The sequence below is a fragment of the Wasmannia auropunctata genome, unplaced genomic scaffold (assembly GCF_000956235.1).
Source record: "Wasmannia auropunctata unplaced genomic scaffold, wasmannia.A_1.0 LD336076.1, whole genome shotgun sequence".
Classification (NCBI taxonomy): Eukaryota; Metazoa; Arthropoda; class Insecta; order Hymenoptera; family Formicidae; genus Wasmannia; species Wasmannia auropunctata.
Window position 1 is genome coordinate 4,879,740 of NW_012026814.1, and position 21,725 is coordinate 4,901,464.

General features: G+C 38.5%; 1 protein-coding gene across 6 annotated transcripts in view; it reads left to right on the forward strand.

Annotated features, from left to right (window-relative positions):
• Window positions 1-21,204, forward strand: part of LOC105449330 (SLIT-ROBO Rho GTPase-activating protein 1-like) — a 108,952-nt gene extending 87,748 nt beyond the window's left edge. For all 6 annotated transcript variants that reach the window (XM_011688480.1, XM_011688482.1, XM_011688483.1 and 3 more), the window contains 9 exons: window positions 8,113-8,241; window positions 9,006-9,227; window positions 9,855-10,130; window positions 10,683-11,278; window positions 11,360-11,581; window positions 11,890-11,960; window positions 12,052-12,232; window positions 12,710-12,992; window positions 15,992-21,204. In XM_011688480.1, the coding sequence (XP_011686782.1) occupies window positions 8,113-8,241; window positions 9,006-9,227; window positions 9,855-10,130; window positions 10,683-11,278; window positions 11,360-11,581; window positions 11,890-11,960; window positions 12,052-12,232; window positions 12,710-12,992; window positions 15,992-17,365 (3,354 nt within the window). In that variant the 3' untranslated portion in view covers window positions 17,366-21,204. The remainder of the gene's footprint in view (window positions 1-8,112; window positions 8,242-9,005; window positions 9,228-9,854; window positions 10,131-10,682; window positions 11,279-11,359; window positions 11,582-11,889; window positions 11,961-12,051; window positions 12,233-12,709; window positions 12,993-15,991) is intronic.
• Window positions 21,205-21,725: the final 521 nt, after the last annotated feature.

Below are 21,725 nucleotides of genomic sequence, written 5' to 3' on the forward strand. Positions count from 1 at the left end.
TGGTGGAGAGGGATTCCGAGGAGTGATATGGACCTGGTGTCCGGGGCTAAACGGGGTCTGGTCCAACATTATAAAAAGAAGAATGCTCGATTGAATTATAGCAAAGAGAGCAAGCCGTTGGAACAAGCCGTTACAGCTGTCATTGATGGTGTGATCTCGGTTTTAGGAGCTGCACAACTATTTCATGTTCCATACAGAAAAGTACAATCTAAACAAAAACAAATATGATGAAAATGAAGTTCCTAGAACTTCTATTGGGCATCCGGCTGTGTTTAGTAGCGTTTCAGAAAACTTTAGAAAGAGTTAAATATCTCGAAGTCAGAGGTTCTCTAATTTCTGTTTAATTTTGTCTGAAAAGTACAATTTAATATTTAAAACATAATAGATAAATATAAAGTTTTGCTTTTATTATAATATCAATGTTAAAAAGTTCATTTATGTTTGTCGTACTTAAAATATTGGGACTAACATGATTATTTTATGTTTTTCTAATTTGTGTTTAATTTGATCTGGAAAATATAATAAAATGTTTAAAAAAATATTTAAATTTAAGATTTGGTTTTTATTGTAATATTAATGTTTATTTTCAATGTTATTCAAATTATCCTTCAAAATTGATTTTTGTTAAAATTGTAGGGGTAAATCGGATAATGACGTTGCGTCTCAAGATTTAAAGAATAATTTTTTATATATTGGGCGAGTATTCTTTAAAGTTCTGTTGTAAGTTTTCTGCTACATATTCAATTTAAGGATAAAATTATTACTTTTCGAGAAATTGTTCAAAAAGGTCAAAAATTGTTGAAATTATTCAAATTACCCCGTTGTAATCTACTGTAAAAAATTTTGACATTTTTACAACTAGCTTGAACGTCCCACATAATTCTTTTCTGATCGGTATCTAGTTAAGTTATTATAAGATAATAAAATCGTTTTTTCTGTGCAAACGTTGTTATCAAGATATTTCTTTCTAATCGATCAATTTTATTTAATTTTGTCAATTTGACATTTTGAGGAGAAACTCTGTAATTTCTCAAGAATGTTTAAAGAGTTATATCTAAATATTTTACGTAAAAGGATTAGATTTGGTTCTCAAGAATTTAAATAATTTTATATGTGATTGCGGAAACGTGTTATGAATTTGCTAAAACGTAACTGTGAGATTGATTTTATAAATTAATAAGTTATAAATTATAAAGTTAATAAAACAAGATTAGTTATATATAAGTCAATAACTCTCTGCAGGCGCTTGAAACTCGTGGATATCGAGAGATTGGATGCTCTTTGTTCGTCGCGTTTAAAGCTGAGGCACTTTGCGTGGTGCGGAGTGCGGCTGGAAGTTCGCGTGTCTGGCCTTCGTCGATGCGATTGAAAGGAAATTGAAAGTACAGCTGGAACGAGGATGAAGTGCCGTCTGCTGCTGCGTCTTAATAATTTCATTTTACGGAGCGCAACGGAAACGCGTTCATTACGGCCGCGCCACTAATTTCCTCTCTGTCACAATTTAACAATAAGGACCATCATTAAAATCAACCATTAGATTCGTCCTCGGATCCGTGCGCGAACATACGAAATAATACTGGATGGTCGGTCTTTAAAAAGCAATCGTGTAATAAAAATTAATGAATCTTTGCTACAGCTCTCTATTAAAAAATTGAAACAGTAAGAGAAGTCTGTGTTACAGCCTATAAGGCAAGCAAACAGTATTCTTGTTTCGGAATTACCTATTTTTATTTTTAAATATTGAAATAAAACAGAACATTAAATGTGGATGATGTAACTTGCTTGTATGAAGATATTTTTTTTGTAGTATTATCGAAAATATATTTTTATTAATAAACGAAAGGTTTGCTGCAGTGGACTAATTCACATTTTATAACATTTTATAAAAACGGAGAAAATAACTCGAAAGTTTATCACTTTAACTTTAAAATTTATTTTCTACTTTCTTACTAAATATGGGTTAGCTCACTGTTGCAGCAAGCCCTTCAATTTTCACGAATCGAGAGGAAAAAATATTAGATAGAAAATAACAATATCTTCAAAGAGAGAGAATTTAGAACATTTTTAAATTAAAATTAAATTATTTCTATTTGATTAGACTTTACTTTTAGAATAAGTTATTTATATTATTAAAGTAAATTATTAAAGTTTTTATAATAATAATTTCTTGTCTTATTCCAAAAATGTTAATATTAATTTATAATAATAAATTCATAATTAAAATATTACAATTTTATCAATATTGCTACATTGTCAGAAAGAAATACTTTTTTAATTATGTTCATGTTAGTGGAAGATGTATAACAAAAGTTTGACGTACATGGAGGGTAAAAATAACATTTCCATCTTCTTGATATAATTTTTTTTTTTTAATATCGAGAGAAAGTATTATACAGTTTGACAAAAAAAACTTTTTCTCTTTGAAGTGCGTTAATACGTTTCCTGAAGATTTTTTTGTGTTGAATGATGCCGTTGATCGAATTTGTCTAGTATAAAATTTAAATAGTCATAACTTTATGAAAAAAAGTCGTACGGTCATGAACCAAAGTTTGTCTGAAAGCTCTTGAATTATACTTTCAGATGCCGCTGAATTTATTTAGAAATTAGTTTCCTTTTTGTCGCAAAAAATGTTAAAGTGGCCAAAAACATCATTTTGGCCTCTTTCATTTAAATTTACTCAAAATCCTGGTATGCTAAGCAAATTCTACCAACGGCATCGTGTTCAGCGTGAAAAAAATCTTCGGGAAACGTATTATCGTATTTTGGAGAGAATTTTGTTGTAATGTTATTGAAACAATTATATTATGTTCTGTAGGTGTTTATTAATAATATCTTTATTGAAATTAAAAATTACAATATTGTTAAAGTCTAATATTATTAAATCTTTTTCAGAAGATCGTATATTGTTGCTTAAGTATACGTACATGATATGAAGCAATTTTGTTAATTACATAGAATGCGTTTATTAATTTTACTTTGATATTGATTTTGTTTTATGAACTTTGAAAAATATATACCGAAATATATATCGACGTTTCCATTCGGTGTTAGAATAGTTCCGGATATTACAACGTTGAAGTAGTTCTTGTCAAAGTACCTTCTTAATAACTCTGTTATCGCGTTGCGTGATTTACGGTTGCTGTCGGCACGGCGGATTATTACGCCGCCGCGCTTTCCGCGCCAATAAAGATTTGATTTGCGTCGTGATCGATGATGTTTTATATTCCATGCCGCGTGCATTATCAAGCGGAAACGATGGCCTCACGAAATATTGCCCGATAAAATGCGGATCGAGACGAAAACGGCACTGCTTGCAAGCGGCAGGTGGAAACGCATGCGAATGCAGGCTGTGCCGAGTCGTCGGCTAGACGATGATATCCAGGCCAGTCGCACAGGATGTTCAAATTAGGCATCTGCGTCATCAGTCCCTGCAGCAATTGTTCCGCTTTTGGTCCATCGTTGGCTATCACGCGTTCGTCGTATGATTTCGCGGAATCGAACGGATAACCGTCTCGAATCCGGAACACGATTCTCATCTCGTTCCTCAGATCCTTTGAAAACTCGTTCGCGCGTTCTAGTTCGATTCGTGTGACAAGAATGTGGCGTGCGAATAATAACCGTAGAAGGAAAATCATGACAAAAAAGGGGGAAAAAGCGCGATTTCCGCGAGCTGTCCCCAATCGTCTAATTAATAAATTCGCAATGTTTACGAAGTTATTGTTGCAAGTAGAGGTGTGCGAATAGTTCGAATTTGAATCACAAGATTCTAAATCGAATAGTTCGAGAATTTCGAATTAACAATGGTTCGATCAATTGCCTAAAAAATGTTAATCTGGGAAAATTTGATTCAGATTTGATTCGTATTCGAATTAAAGAGATTCGATTCGATTCGATTCGATTCGAAGTGAAAATTTCAGATTCGATTCGATTCGATTCGACCATGCAAAGGCTTAATTCGCACACCTCTAGTTGCAAGTGAAATTATATCCATTATTGAAAATTAATCTCTTATAACTTTTTCGCCCGAAACTTTTTTTAACTTCTAAAATTCTTGAGATCTTTAAATTTTCTCATTAAAATTTTCTCTTGAAGTATATTTTTCGCGACTTAATATTTCAAAGTCGGGATATTTTAATATCTTTAAAACAATCTGGAATTTTCAAGGGATTTCTTAAACAATAAACAGAGAAAAATCTTTTGAAATTTTATGTTTAATAATTTTAGTAATTTTAGTAAAATTAATAATTTTAAATTTAAATTCTGTCTTTTTCTGAAAAAATTGTTTCTTTGATTTTTTTTTGATAATGCAAAATGTCCATTATTTGTTAGCAATAAGTATAACATCCGCGTACATTTACGTGCATTTTTGTCTCGCCAGATTTTATTTAAAAAAAATCAGGCTGATCGAAGATATACATAGTAGAAAAAAGTAGATAATGAATTGAAACTATACTATCGTATAGTATTAGCTAAGTCATTAATACCATACTATGTATAGAGTACAGCGGGGTAATTTGAATAGTGGGGTAATTTGGATAACAGTAAGTATTTGCAAGAATTTCAGAAAAATAAGAGATTTTAAGATACATTTCATTAGATCAATGTCTGATCTAATAAAATGTATCTTAAGATCTCTTATTTTGCCGAAATTCTTGCAAATGCTTACTGTTATCCAAATTATCCCGCTATACCCTACTATAATATAGTATATAGTTTGTTCGCGTTGCTTGTGTTTCAGTTTATTTCGAAATTGCATTAAAAAAATTGTCTACTCTTATCTGAAATTTTGAATAAAATTGTTTGAAATATTCGGGAACTTTTAGGAAATTTCTTTTACAAGATTCGAGCAAACATTCTAATAAATCCTTTTCTTTTATCCGGCAAGTGGATACGTCCAGATTTGAGAGAAGACGTTGGTAAGAGCATTTGCTCGTCCATATTTCTATTCTATGTGACAAATGCATTTGCGTCTATATATTTTACCAGGGCCATATGCTTCACCGTTTTGTTCGCATGAGTCAAAGATCCCCAAGGAATACGAAGCGTTTCTCCAGTTTACAACTGGGAGGATATCCACTCCGCGAAGTGAATCAAGAGAGAGGGGGAAAGAGAGGAAGAGGGAGAGAGAGACGTTAGAAAATCCGTACGACGTGTATCTCTCTCCGGGTTCTTTCTTTTTTACCCCTCTTTTCAATCCGAGCAGACGTCGACCGAGGATTTAGGACCGACCTGCCAGCAGGCTTTTTTTACCGGGCGCATGCAACTCGATGGTAAAATAAATAGCGATCCCCCTCGAGCGGTTATAAGTGCGATAAGACAGATGGTTAAAGCGGCTTGGAAGGGACACCGAGAGAGAAGAGTGTAGGAGCCGAGCGATTAGCAGAAAAAAAAGATAGCGAGAGAGGAGACCAACAGCATATGTAATACCCACTCGTTGTGACAGTATCGACTTGATATCGTCGCTCGCATTTTAAAAGGACGCAAATCTTGTTTATAGAATCTACGTAACAAGGCATCTACTATTTAGAAAAATCTCGAAAATTTGGAATTTTAAAGAAATTTATCTTTTTATCCTTGAAAATCAGGGATTTTCATGAAATTTTATCACGTAATTTTTGGAATGTTACTTTTAAATTTAAATTCTGTTTCTTTCTGAAAACATTGGGTGCATCTATAATAGAAGCGTAACCGCTTACTAAGCGGTTAAGTAGCAGTCAAATATGATTGGTTCTTATCTTTAGATCTATCCAGTCACATTCGACCGTTTAACGAACGGTTGTGGATGTACCTATTGTTTCTTTGATTTTGATAATGCAAAATTATCATTATATCAATCGGTTTGCAATAAGTATGGCATATCCATGTACATTCACATACATTTACATTCTTGAGAGACTCGTAAATTTTCATTAAAAAAAGGGTAATAGACACAAAAGACAATTTTCAGCGGAATAGAGTAGCTTACTGATACTATGTTGAGCTTTTCCTGTAGGTTTTAGGCTGTAGGCTTCATTTCAATTGTAGAAAAGAATAATTATAGTCTCGTGGAATTTCTATCTTCTACTAATTATAAACTATATAAAAACTAAGTAGTTAACGTGTTATATACATATGTTGTTTACAGTTTTTTCTTTATTATAATTCAGTTTATGACTTTTCTATTTTTTAAATTTTTGAATGTTTTTCACAAATAAGCTTTTTTGAGGTCTTTTTTAAATAATGAGGCTAGTTTAATAACTTGGCTATAATTTTATTGATGTTACGACTATCTTTGATCAATCACTTTTTAAATAATTGTATATTTAAATTATTAAAAAATTGTTCTTAGTTTTAGAAAGAATGTAAATGACATTTTTTATGTATTTGGCGTATATTTTTCTTTTTTTAAAACGATTTTTTATGGGATCTCATTGCTTTTTGTTAAATTATAATACAATTTAAATCTTTTAAAAATGAACACATTATTATTTATAAAATTGTTACTTTAATTTAATATACTTTCTCTCAATTTTAATAGTTTATTGATTTAATTTTTTTCTCATTTATTTGTTCTAAGAAAAATATGTATGCACCCTTAGCTATTTCGAGGTAATTGACTTGTTTCAATTTTTAAATTATTTACGGATATCTATTTTGTACCTTTAGTTTGCAATATATTTGTGTTATGTTCATTGTTTATATTTCCATGATAAAAAATTGCACTGTTAACTTTATAAATATTTTCAAGAATATGTATTTTTGATATAGATATGGATTTAATATTAAGATTTGTAATCTTTGTAACTTTTTTATTATTAACTTAAATAATAATAATTGAAAAATGAGTATATGTTTGGTCATTGTTATATTAGTCTTTTCAAGTAGTGTCACAATTTTTGCATAATTTTTGTACATTATTAATAAATAAATAGATAAATAAATTTACTTTATTTATTTTTAAATTAATTTATTATTTATGCAGTACAAAAGAGAGAGAGAGAGAAATACACAAATTTATTTTGTTTTGTATTTATTTCGTTTTGTATTACAATATTTTTTAAATTAATAATAATTATTAACATTTATTATTTATTATTATTAATAATTAATTAATTATTTTATATAATATTGAGCGATTATTATGTAATTATTTATTGCTCTTTTAGCTGATTTTTATTTAATCTTAATTAACCGTACTTATTAATTTTATGGTGCTGCTCTTGCAACTGAACAACAATGATCGATATCGAAATCGATTACTAATTTTAACAAGATTTTGTAAAAATTCGCTTTGAAGGACAAATCGCTTTGCATGCATATGTGTATACGTGTGATTGAAAATGTCATTTTGAATAAAGTGACACTTTTCACGAACTCGATCTCAAGATCTCAATAATGACTGCACCAATTTTATTCTTAATGATCGCAATTGAAAGTTCGTATCGACATTATATCAGAAAATATCGTTAGATTTTGTATTGCTGTTATAATTTCTGAGATATTTGAATTGAAAGTATGTTTGATATAAGAATTTCAGATAAAGCTATGGTAGCGTCACGATATTTGCGCAATGAAGTAACACGTAGACCACGCAGTCACGCGGTCATCACTCTTTTTTATGTACTTAGCGTCGCGCCGCTGCCGCGTCGCTTGATAAAATTATATTAAATTATAATGCATAAGTTTGATTTTCTTTCATTTCAGTTAATGATTTCAAACTATTGGCCGACAGTATATTTGTGAGAGAAATTAAGTTTTTGTCTTTACTGCATTGATTAAAATTATTATATTACACATTTTCTTAAAAAAGCTTTTATATTGCCATTATATTAATAATTTTAATTATTAATATAACATAATATATTGAAATACGTTGAAAGCATAAGATGCGTATGTGATAGTTACGTAAGTGATGTTATTTGGTTGAACAAGGATCTTAATTGTGATAAACTGAGAAGCGAACGTGGGGAGAAATCCTTGGGGAGAAAGACGAGAAAAGTAATCGGCGGGGTCAATTAATACGCTGGTCGGCGCCGTCGATTAACGAGATTAATTTGGCTGGCCTTAGTCTGTACGGTCGCTCTTCGGCGTAAGATGCATCATCGTCTCTAATCCGAAATATCTTCTTTTCAGAGGAAGAGCAAGTACCAGGAGGCGAAATTGAAGGCACTCAAGGCGAGAAACGAGTACATCCTGTGTCTGGAGGCTTCGAATACGACGATACACAAGTATTTCGTCGACGACCTGTCCGATCTCATCGACGTAAGTTACTCATCCATACCCGGACTCGCACGTGCACCCCATTGACCCCACGACCAACGGCCGCGCTTTCACCGGCCTCGGTATTCGTTGCACTTATTCGTCTGTATTGTAACGTTACGTACCCAGCAAACACAGATTATAACTACAATATTGCAGCAACAATGTAATCTTTCTGCAATATAGCTGAAATGTTACAATGTTGCTGCAACATTGCAGTTATAATCTGTGTTTGCTTATATAAATTGTTCGGATTAAATTTATATACTGTGTCATTTAACAAATTAAGTACTATCCAATCTAATAAAAAATAAAGAATAACGATGTTACCCTGGATATCATCTTACCGGGATACGACGTACTCAGTGAGATTTAATCGTTTCTGAAATTACATTTCTTTAAATTATTATCATTGTAATGATTTGAAAATAATATATTTTTTGTTTGATCTTTTTGTTCATCTATTTTTATTAGTTTCTCAGATATCCATTTCACACGTGTTGAGCTAAAAAATTGTTTCAGTTCAGAGATATGACAAAGTTACAGATCCTTGTGCAGCGGGAAAGATAATCAAAAATAGCAATGGTGACCTGGGGTTGAGAAAAGAAAAATATTAACACGTAAAAATGATAAAGAAAGGTTCAGAAAATATTAAAAGGAAAAGTTAGACTCAACTCATTGTCTTTAACTTCTGCTTTTACGTATAAAAGTAATCTAATTTATTTTGTGTTAAAAGAATAAATACATATTTGCTTTTTTTCTCACAGTGCATGGACTTTGGATTCCACAATTGCATAGCAAGGGCACTGCTGATGCACTGCAGCGCGGAGGAGGGTAAGCAACGTTCACTGCAATCTGGCGCCGAACAATTAGCTGCGTGCGTTGGCGCGCTCGACTCCCGGGCGGATAAGCAGAGATTCCTGGAGTCTCATCACGCAGCCTTTATGATTCCCAAGAAGTTTGAGTTCCAAGGACAGCGTGGAGATGAGGTAAGAAGGAGAAAGAGACAGAAAGAGGAGAGAGAGAGAGAAAATTTGAGTTATTCCGAAACTTTATTAATTTTTCGGCCTCTCTCCCGTCGCTTTTTAATCTAACAGTAATATAAATTGTAATAAATTACGATAATTTTATTTATAACACACGCTATTTTAATAAAGTAACGTTGTTAGATAAGCAATGCTGGAAAGTCGGAATTACCGACATTATAATTATATAAATATCTCCGAATTAACTGAATGGAATGGAAAATCTTTTTACAGGATTGAAATAGATATGAAATGTAGTGGAACGAAGCAATTTGTAGTAAAAACAAAAAAAATTTTAAAAAAAATTTTTTTTTCGTTTTTACTACAAATTCCTTCGTCCTACCACTACATTTCATATCTATTTCAATCCTGTAAAAGGATTTTCAATTCCGTTCAGTCAATTCGAAGATATTCATATAACTGTAATGTCGATAATTCTGACCTTTCAGCATCGCCTTGATAATACAATTATGAGAGCATAAGAGAATAAATTTCAAAATCTGTGAATACCGTTCTGGTTTTTATCGGAACTTTTTCGTAGCCATTGACGCTATCAAATTGCCGGTTTACCGGTCTGTTTCCTCCCGATAGACGCCCGAGCCCGAACTGCAGAAGATGCTGCATTCGGAGATGGAGCAACGACTGCAGCAGCTACAGCAGAGGGTGACGTCGCTGCGAACCGAATCGGAGGAGGTATGGAAGACACTGGAGACGGCGGAGGCGAGTCTGCTCGAGATGCTGACCGCCAAGGATTACGACTGCTCGAGATACTTTGGCGAGAACGCCGTACCTACGTCCAGGCCGCCGGAGACGCTTCAGATCAAGCTGCGAGCTGATAGACAGGAGACTGAAGAATTCTACCTCACGGTGAGGTTTTATGGCAGAGCATAAGTACTATCCCCCTTTCCTCCGCGGCGAGCGGAAGACACACGATCGTGCGGTAGAATATTGATCGTCGTATTAGCATTCGAAGGATAGAGGAAGTGCGCGAGCAAGGGACAAGTAGAAAACAAGCTGACGGCGCATCACTGCGTTCAGTATCTGTTATTCTACTTGCATTATTTTTCGTGAGAAAGTAATGAGTTTTTTTTATCTATATTAAAATCTTCGAGGAAGCAGGAATCCAAAAATAGAACGCGCATTATATTTCATTTATCTATATTTATATATATATTAAGATTGACAGAATTAGACTTTACATTTTGTTTTCTGAAAAGAATATTAATATAAAAATATAAGTGGTAAAATAAAGAATAAAAAATATATAAATTGTGTTAACAATGTTATATAATACAAAAGAATTACATTTAATACATAATAAATGTTCAGGGTAAATCTATCAGTTACAAGAATGCCTTTGACGCACAGAAAAAATGCAATTCACAAAACTTACGTTCTCCTTTATGTTGTTGCTTGTAGAAATTCAGGGAGTACCTTCTCGGCACGTCGAGAATAGCCAGGTTAGACGCGAAACAGGAATACATCCGGCAGAGCCTGCTGGACGGCTCGAATGCTAGCCCGAACCCGTCGATTTCCGCGTCAAAGCAGAAGCAGGCGCGCCGCAAGCGGATCGGCCGTCTGCAGATGAACGGCCAGCCGAAGCTGTTTGGTGGCTCGCTCGAGGAGTATCTGGAGAGCACGAATCAGGAGATACCGCTGATCATGAAGAGCTGCATCCGTGTGATCAATCTGTACGGCTTGCACCATCAAGGTATCTTCCGCGTATCGGGCTCGCAGGTGGAGATCAACAACTTCCGCGAGTGGTTCGAGCGCGGTGAGGATCCGCTTGCGGATGTCACCGACGCCTCGGACATCAACAGCGTCGCCGGGGTGCTGAAGCTCTATCTGAGGGAGCTGCGGGAACCCCTCTTTCCCATCATCTACTTCGAGCATCTTATGGAGCTGGCGCAGCTCGAGTCGAAGCAAGACTTCGTCAACAAGATGAAGGAAATGATCGCGAGTCTGCCGCGGCCGGTCGTGATCGTCATGCGGTATCTTTTTGCCTTTCTCAACCAGTGAGTATATTGTCGTTCTACGAGGAATTTAAAACGTGTAATGCTGCGCTGGATATTAACATCTGACTTATGCTTAAACAGCCTGTCGGAATTCTCGGACGAGAACATGATGGATCCGTACAACTTGGCTATTTGCTTCGGCCCGACTTTAGTACCGGTTCCGGAGGACAAGGATCAGGTCCAGTACCAGAATCAGGTCAACGAGCTTATCAAGAACATCATCACTTTTTGCGAGGAGATCTTCCCGGAGGACATCGGGGGCACTCAGTATGAGAAGTACATCAGCAGAGAACCCGACGACGTGTGAGTAGAAACAAGCTGACGTATATTACCAGATATTATGTCAAGATAATTCACATTTAACATTTAAACAGTACTGTAAAAGACTCTAATGTCCATTTTTATCAATGTGGATTAACTTTAATCTGTAGTTCAGCTTACTTATCTTTTTTTAATTCTTAGAATTAGATAAAAAGTAAGTTAAGCTGAGATTAAAGTTAATCTACATTGGTAGAAATGGACATAAGAGATATCGCAATTTTTTATCGGTCTTCAGGCATCTCTTGAATTTTTTTTGTTGTTTTTGGCTACTAATGTGATTCATAATTTAGGGATGTGGGAGATTCACCAACAGATCAAGTCCAGGAAGACATGGATTCGGAGGTTTATCCGTCCGAAGACGGTAATGCAATTTTTTTCGAAGATATAAGATATCGTTGAATTGGAAAATATTTTCTATGAAGTGTTGTAATGTATTTGTTTTCTATTCGTAGAATCGGAGAATCTCGAGGGTACGGCGCAATTTGACTTTAACGCGAGGTCCGAGAGAGAGCTGAGCTTCAAGAAAGGCGACACCTTGACGCTGTACACGCAGGTCAGCAACGATTGGTGGCGAGGCGCTCTAGCTGGCAGGGAGGGACTGATTCCTGACAAATATATTATGCTCAAGATAAAGTTAGTAATATTGTATTAATTATAATGAATTTTATTTTACCGCTTAACAAGAGAGAACTCCGCACACATTTTATGGGAAATTGTCTTCCGGTGGAAAAACGTTTAAACTTTCAACGTTTCAAACTTTGAAACTTTATGGTTTATGAAACGCCAATTGAAAGTCTCAATGAACTCGACTTTCCAAGAATTATAGTTTTATCTCCACGGAATGCTGATAATTATTAAAATGTAAATACGAAAATGATCATGTTCGCAACTTTCTGCGAATTTCAACAAGTGAAATACTCTAGGATTCACCAGCAATCGGCAGATAATTTTCCATGGAATGTATGCGGGAACCTTTGTCTTTCAAGATTGTTATTCATAAATTAAATTATTATTTAAATTTTACATTATTTAATTTATATGATTTAAATTCGAATCTATCATTTAATTAATTTCTAATTGTTTCGTTGGCACTTCCCGCATTTTTCTCAGGGATGAGGAGCGCGAGAAGGATCTTTTAAAATCGTCCAGCGAGGAATCTATGCGTAGAAGAGCGTCCAGCTCGGCGGACAGCGTACTGTCGAGCAATAACTCGCCGCTGATAGGCCCGTCGGCGAATCCGAGCACCTGGTCGTCCGGCGCGGCGTCCGACATGTCGTCATCCGCCACGACGAACATAATAACGGATAATAGTAACGCCAGCGGTATTATCGCGTCCGTGGTGACGAATGTGCCCTGCATCTCGTCGTCGGCGCAGCCGATCATCAGTCGAGAGGTATTGGAAACCACCGTTTAAGTAGTTGACCTCTGAATTTAATCTGTGCCCGAATTCTCTCTCCTCTTCCGGTGTTCGTCTTCGCTTTTTTTGGCGTGTGTATATTGTTCGCACTGTTGCATACCGACGCACCGATACGCGACGCAGATCTCTATCCGTGTTCTCCGTCGACTCTCTTCGACGACGCACACTCAGGTGCATGGCTGTTCGAGAGCTGTTACATATCTTTTTTTTTTCATCTCTTTATTATATTCTCGAGTGAACGAAACCGCCGTCTGGAATGCACAACGTAGATTGGCAACACGAAATCTCTCTTTGCCTTCGCACCTGCACCTGCATATCAGATTCCACGCATCGCTTCGTCCGCGCGTAATCCGCGCGATTCTCCCGCGGTCGAGCGCGACGTACCTTCCGTTCTCCATGAACGAGTTCTCGAGAAAGAAAAACAGGACGGAATTACTGTGGCCGGTGAGGGTAATTCAGCAAGCTGTCGTCCGTCGTGAAATGTATGCGGTCGCTGCCGTGATTCCGAGACGTATGTAAGTGTCCTAAAGTTTAGCGAAAAGAAATCGACGACGCGGTGATCGGCAGAAATCGTGGAAGGGGAGGGAGGGGAAGACGACGAGACGCGTGTAGGAGAGCACCTCGCGTGAGAGAGACGTTTTATTTTTTAAGTTAACTTAAAATTCTCGGTACAGCACACGAAGTACTTTTTGTAGGACCTTTTATACGAGTTTGTACGATACACATCTGTAAATAAAATATAAATATACATGTTCATTTTGTGCTGCATGTACCTCGCCTTGTTGTGGTTGTGTTCTTGCCTTGTGCCGCCGCCTTGTGTCCTCCGTTGCATCGTCTCTACTTATGTGCGTAATGTGTGTTTTGATTTTTCCTCCTTACGTAATTTTTTTCCCTTTTTTTGTTAACCATTATTTTTAACTGTTGGGATGGTTGATGTTTTTCCAGATATACGTTTAGCTCTCTCGGCCCTCTTTAGTTGGCGAGAAAAAGCCATGCCGTTTTCATACGCAGCACACATATTACGCAGAGCGAAACGCGCGGACTAAAAACTGTTCGATAAAACTGGCCGCCAGTGTTATCTAGTTGTGTGACTAGTTATTTTTATATATCATTGCCGTGTTTTGTGTCGTTTGAGATTTCGCGAGATTGAAATTTCGGAGAGTGTGTTAGAGGCTTCTTTTCCTCTCGGTTTAATTTTTTTTTTTTTTTTTTGTCGAGTTCTGCGAGAGTCTGCTAGGGTTTCTCTCCGTAGAACGAATTTTTGCTCCTCGGTCTATAGATGAGATCAAAAGGAATGCCGCACGCGCGGGGGGCCTGCTTGTCTCCAGCGGATATCCTTTCGGCTTCCGAGGTGAGTAATGAGAGTAATCTCACCCATTGCAATAGCCTTATATAGCCACTATTAACCTTCCCTCCACCGAGCAGTAAAGAGAATAGAAAAAGAGAGGTAAACTAATTCATCGTTTGTTTACGCCGGTTTGCGTGCGCCCGCTTTTGTCTGTCTCAGTTTTACGAGCAGTTTTTAATCCTGTCCCTCAAGTGGTTACTGTCTTATATGTGTGTACTTTATCCCTTAATTTTTATTTGTGCGCCGATTTGCATGCGAGCGATTAATAAGTGTTCCCGAAAAATTCCGTAGTTTTCACAGATGCTATTCCGAACCGATCCTGTCGAGAATAAGTATTTTGATTAAAGAGGGACAGGAGGTTTATGTGATTAAATTGGAGACGAAATTTGCGAATTTATTATAAGAAAGGAATAAATGGGCAAAATTTTTCGTTTAGGTGCTACTTTTATATTTAAGATGCAGAAAATTAATTTGTAAATTTATTTAAATCTAGGAGTTTCCTGTCCTGTTGAAAATAGGTTCGAAAATTTTAGGTTTTGCCACAAAATTCCGTGACTTTTATTGTTCTTTTTAAAAGTCACGGAACCGTGGCAAAACGCTAGACACTAGACATTTTCATTCACAGAAAACTTCTATATTTTTAACAAGTTTTGTTATACAAATTAAAAAATTTTTTAATTAAAATTGAATTTTTAATTAAATTGTTAAATTATTTTTTTAATTAAAATTTATATTTATATCTAATTTTCTATATCTATAAATATAGTAATAAATAACAGAGAATTGTGTTTCCATACACATTTATTCCTATCCCTCAAATAAATTCGCAATTTTGTCTCCAATTTGATCAAGTCTCCTATCACTCTTTAATATTTTGACCGTTGAATGAAAAATCTTTTATCTTGAAAACAATTATTTTATTAATGTACTGTTTAATCACATAATCAGCACCCCTCTCATCCGGTATTTACATATATATATCTCACATTGTCGTTATATCGTGCAATTGTAAATTATTCACAAATGATTTCACTTGCCCAAATTTGTATCTATACACATGTTGTTACATGGAAAATTGTATGCAGGGTGTCCTACCACCATTGGATGACCTTTATGGAATTTTTTACAAACTTGTCACCTTCCTTTATGAAATTTTAACAACCTGTGATGTATTTATTTACTACTTTCTTTAAATTGTAACTTAAAATTTAATCTAGCAAAGTTAATTAAAAAATAAACGAAAAATAGAATTTTCCTGCCTGCGTTTCATCGATTTATTAAAAGAAAAGTCTTCGTTAACTTCTTCTAAAATCATGACGATGTTTTAATGTCGAGAAGCTGTGAATTCTTTCGTTTGTGATCGTATAATTGAAGGTACATCCTGCGGTGGCAAGAACCCCTGTACAGAAGGAAGGAGACGTGATTCGATAATAATTCGACAATAATTCGTATCTCGTTACAGCGCGCACGATCACTGATAGATCAGGACGGCGTAGTATCTGCGTATTCCCCGCAATAGTAAACCGAGACCGGTCTGTCGGCTTCGCTCAGGCAACACACACCCATTTATAGCCCCCCGCGTGCGCATTCCGAGCCTCGCTACGATTGTTCCCGTGACTGTTTGCAGGCTGACTCCGTGACGCCGTCCTCGAGGCCGGCCAGAGCGTCCACCCCTACGGAAAGCGAGAAGCACTCGGAGCAACATCGAAACAACGCGGACGGCGTTTTCCAGATTGCTCTGGAGAACAATGTCGATTGTTTCGACGGGAATAACGTGAACTCCGCTCAGCAGCAACAGCAACAGCAGCAGCAGCAGCAACGAGGTGGAAACAGCAGTGAAGAGATCGCGAGCGATCTGGGCAACGTGTTGGCGACGATGTCGTCGCTGGACGGCATCGTGACGAAGCGCGGCATCGCCGGCCGGAAACAGCAGCATTGGAAATCGCAGAGCGTCGGTGAGAGCGTGATGGCGCAGCAGCATCAGCAACAACTGCTGCAACTGTCGCACGCGAACTCTCTGCCGACCTCGGCGACGGCGACGACGATCGCCACGATAGCGGCGGTGACGGCGGCGACGACTACGACGACAGCAGCGACGACGACTATCGTGACACCGGACGACGAGGAACAGACGACGACGACGACGACGACGACGACGACGAACTTCTCGGTGAACCGCGAGCTCTGGCAGCGTCGCGCCACCTCGCAGTCGACCCCGAAATCGTCATCCTACTCCCGCACGTCGCAGGAGTTCCGCGAGATGCGGCAGAAGCACACGCCCGACTTGGTGATGGATCTGCCGCTGTCGGCGCAGGACCCAGTCGGCAAGAAGTCCGCGTCGTCGAGCAGCCTGAGCAGCTCGGACGAGGAGACAACGATGCCGTCGTCAATGCTGCTGGCGCCGCCGCCGCAGCAGCAGCAGCAGCAGCAGCAGCAGCAGCAGCAAATGCAACCCACCCGAGCGGAGGCGGCCACGTCGCCGACCGGTGGTCCGGAGTCGCCAGACATGAGCACCGCCGCCGAGCGCTTCGCCAAGCAGAACCAGTGCACTCTGAAGAAGAACACAAAGACCGCGAGCTTGGAGAGCGCCACAACCGTCGCACCAACGACAACCACCGGCAACAATAAGCTGAAGCGGATCGAGACGGCAGAGCACGTCGACGGAACGAGCGTCGTTGTCGTCGACGCGGAGAACGACGAGATCGTCCGGTCGGCCAGCTCGAATCAGATCGCCGTTGATGGCGGCAGCGGCGGTGGAGGCGGGGGAGGAATGCCGCTCAGGTCACCCCTACCGCCGCGCTCCACCCCCAAGATCGTCGCCAAGTTCGCCGACATGCATCTGACCGGCGGCAGCCAGGTGGTCTCGTCGTTCAAGCCGCAGGTCAAGGTCAAGCCGACGATCCTGCGTAAACCAGTGCTGCCGTTCCCGCATCCGCACATGAGTCCCGAACTCGCGCGTAAGATCGAGAAGCAGGCGCAAAGCGCAGAGCAGGCCAATTAAGATTGCCATTGTAATGTTGAGCCGAGCGGAGCTGAGGGGGAGAGAAAGAGAGAGAGAGAGAGAGGCCCGCGCCATTCATCGCGATCGGCACGGCGCGGCGCGCCTGGCGACTCCGAAGACATCGCTCTTCCGGCGTTTTTCACCTTTCGAGTCACCGATGAAATGAAAGTGATAGCCCCCCCCTCCCAGGACCAGGTCGGTCGGCGATACCGCGTTTTCAAGGAGACACACAGAGTTCATCTCTCCCAGGTCTGCATGGTCCACTCGAATCGCGGTCGCGCTCTCGAACGATGTTAACTTGACAATAACCGTTCCCTCTCGCACATGCGGGGTCTCGCCGGAGGAGGAAACGCGATAACGAAACGCGAGGCCGCGGGCCCGCGTCGCCAGGGGCGTCAAGCCGATCATAGCCGTTTCCCGAGAGTCTTCTTCGCGAGTCTCGCCGATCTCGAGGCGCGCGCCGTAACGTTGTAGATTTTAGGAGCGATTATACGAAAGCGCGACCACCCATCGACCAGTTACTCCGCCCAGTCGCGAGGATATTTCTATCGTATTAATTATCGTGCCCGAAGAAGAAAGGAAAGCCGCCCCGCGGGATAGCGACGCGGTGGGCTGAAATTTTGATGATCGCGCGACGACGCGGTGAATTTGGCGCGCGGGAGTTCGAGCGAGACTGCGGCGCTATCCTCGCGGGAGGGCGAGTTTATTTTTTCTACAGATGTTTTCCATTTTCGCATAATTTTTTTACCAAATGATCCGCACGAAGCGATGTTTCTAGTCATCGAGCGAAGATAAGAATAAGAGAAAAAAAATAATGAGAAAAAGAGCGAGAGAAAAAGAAGTGTGAGAGTGTGAGAGAGAAAAGGAGTGAGAGAGAGAGAGAAAAAGACGTTAGCATCGAAGAATGAAGTAACATTGAATGACGGTATAATTTATTTTTTAGCGCGTGCCCGATGTATACGCCAATGATGGATTTTCCTGCTGCTATCCTATCACTATTATTCTTGACGAGCACCGTCGCGAGCCGTGACGAGCGCGTTCGATGGTTCCTTTATGCGCGAGCGAGAGTGTCAGTATGAGTTTAAAGAGAGAAAAACAAAGTAAGGAATGAAGAAAGTAGAAGGTATGGAGAAGGAATGGAGGAGAAAGAAGAGGAGCGCGTGCTGTTTCCCCAAACCTTCTTATCTTTCCGAGACACCTCCCTGGTCGTGAGATCCAGGTCTTGTTGTTTCTCGCGTCGTAGAGCGGAAGTGAGAGAGAAAGAGAGCGAGAGAGAGAGTGAGAGAAGAGAGTGAGAGAAGAGAGTGGGTCCCCGTAACTTTATCGATAGGTTTATCGTAATAGGGTACGTTACATTATACTATATGTATACCGCGTGCCGATCTTAATTATAGGTACTAACTAATCCAAACAGCGATGTTCGATATATTCGAGATAAAGACAACAGAGAAAGAGAGAGAGAGAGAGAGAAAAAGGGAAGGAAAGATCTAGCTAAGGTGATTTTACGACGACGACGACGCGAGTGTTTATTGATTGACACGGCGTCGCCGAGCTGTCGCTTATTACACTTCCGGTCCACCAACAAGACGAGATGACAGAAGAAAGAGAGGAAGGAAGAATTTAAGGAACAGGAGACAACACGTCCTCCGTAATTCATCTGGATGTTATTCTTGTATTGCCATCCCTTATAATCGATCGATCGAAAGAAGGAGGAAGAGGAGATAGATAAATAGAGATAGAAAGAGAGAGAGAGAGAGAGAGAGAGAGAGAGAGAAGAGAAACTTGTACTCGTGATTTAACGATTATCGTATACCACGTACACGTTACACGCGGAAAAAGAAAATGTATACCGTATAAGCGCGTATTCGCGGAGGAGAAATCCCGTTCGCTCGGCAGGATTCGCGCGAATCGATGGATTCGTGAATTCCAAGGGTCGCGCGTTTTGCACTCATGCGACGCTCCCTCACTTTATGTGTGTATCGACTAAATGTTTAGCACGCGTTTAAGCGGTCTGCTGTCGCCAGCGTTATCGCGATATCCGATACCACGGATATTGGTGCCTCGATACTCACGATTGATATGCGTCATCCGCAAAGGATGTGACTGAATCTTTGTCTTTAATTCCGTCACACTTAACATATTTCGAGTTGACATTTTTTATGTTCATTTCCAACGTAGATTAACTTTAATCTTGGTTTAACTTACTTTCTATATTTTATTTCTAGTTCTTAGAATTAGTAAGTTAAACCGAGATGGAAGTTAATTTACACCGGACAGTAGAAAAATTTGAACATCAAGGCTCCTATTTATTTATCACTGCAATCTTAGATTATGGTGTTAGAAAATGAGAAATTGTGAAATGATATATTCACACCTGTGATAACTGTCAAATTAATAATAATTAATCACAGATTTCTATATAATAACCGTAGATCGCTAGCTTCGAGAAATGAAGTGAAATCAAGTAACTCAGGAGAGGGGGTAGCAGTCATCTTCACCATGAAGTAAAAGCTCTTACTTTATGATCTTCGCCCAGTAATGGGTTACATTTCAAAACATCCAAATTTTAAGCAATATTATTAAATGCACACTAACACTACTTCATAAAGCATTGTATCCCAGCAAATACAGATTATAATTGCAATGTTGTAGCAACATTGTAACATTCCAGCTATATTGCAGAAATATTACATTGTTGCTGCAATATTGTAGTTATAATCTGTGTTTGCTGAGATGTGATTACCGGATAAATATGGCGTTTAGCCTCAACTCAATTATAGTAAGTTGACAACTAGTAAGCTAATAAAGTATAGCATGTTAGCAATCTAGATATTCTATAGAAATCTGTGATAATAATCTTATAGAAATAAATACAATTCAATTCCTCTCTTTCTTTGAAGCATAAAGATAGTTTTTGGTACATTTTATGTCTATTTTATCGATTGCAAATGTCTTATCGAAAAATATTTTAACATTTTGCAAGAATTTTTTTTGTATGTTTTCTCGCTTCTGACATCGCAATCTGATTCGAGATAGTAGTGGTGAGTGAACAGAACTTGGCGAACTTTTCTTCGATTGTTTCAATATTATAGATACTTTTAATCGAATCCGAGGTATTCGAGGAACGCGCGATTCGCGCAAAATCTCAAAGCGAATGACGTAATTATTATTGTATTTGTAATTTACATTTCACGAAGAATATTCTTATTTTTAGCCATGAGTATCCGGAACATCCGCGATTGTGAAAAAATCGATGCCGAGGTAAATCTGTCGTCAGGATTACGTGTCGTGCAATCGTATGCCGAGAGAGTAAATCCGTTGAAAAAGTCCAAAGATGCGATAGCGCTGGCCGACCCGCAGGATCGCTCAACATTGCAGGCGCTATACCCACCGCACCTATGAAATACCAAAGCGAAAAAGAATACGCCCCTCGCCCACTCGTTGACTCGTACAATAATTTGCGATTATCGTATAACCGCATATATGGTTTTCCGGTCTTTAAACGCCGGTCCCGTCGCGTTCTCGCCTTTTCTGTTTTCGTTTTTATCGCGCCTTACACAACATCCGCGAACCGCGTATTTTTGTAATCTCTCCGTTTCTTTTTTTGTTTTTTTTTCCTTTTTACACGGCGCCGACCGCGCGCCGAATGATAATGATTTTTAAACGAATGTTTAAACGAAATGTGTAAAACGTAATTTAATACGCATATAATTTTAGTGTAGCCACGTCTTATCAGTGGATGATCCGAGAGGAGCGTAATAGCTTAATCGATAATCTCTCCCATTAAGGCTAATGACACATATGGATATCGTAATAAACGAAACTTACAGGCTATACTATATTATATGAGCGAGGCTCATTCGTCCGACGACTGTATGTCGGTAGATTTCCTCCGCATCCATCCCGATTTTTGCGTCTCGACGCCTTTCAGGCAACTCGATGATTTTTATGTAGCAAGACCTTTCGGTTTCCTTTTTTTGGGAGATTCAGTATCTTATTTTATTGTTTATATTATTGAAATATATAAGGTGTCTATTTTAATATGTTAATTTTAAATTTAGCGTGTACACTCTGTTTGATTTGATTAAACTATTTAAGAATGAACGTCTCGTACGGAAGAAAGCTTCGCGACCGAGCACCTTTGATTTTACGCTCTTTGCAGTTCTTCGGCAGGTAAGACTGTTTGGTTTATCCTACAAATATAAATTCACTTTTATCAATACTTATATCGTAAGACTAGCAGAGATAATCGACAAAAATCAGATGCAGCTGGCGTGAAACGGCTGGACGAATCCGCTAAATGCAGCAATAATTTTATTAATGACTTAACGTAACGTCTGATCAGTTATTTATTGATCTT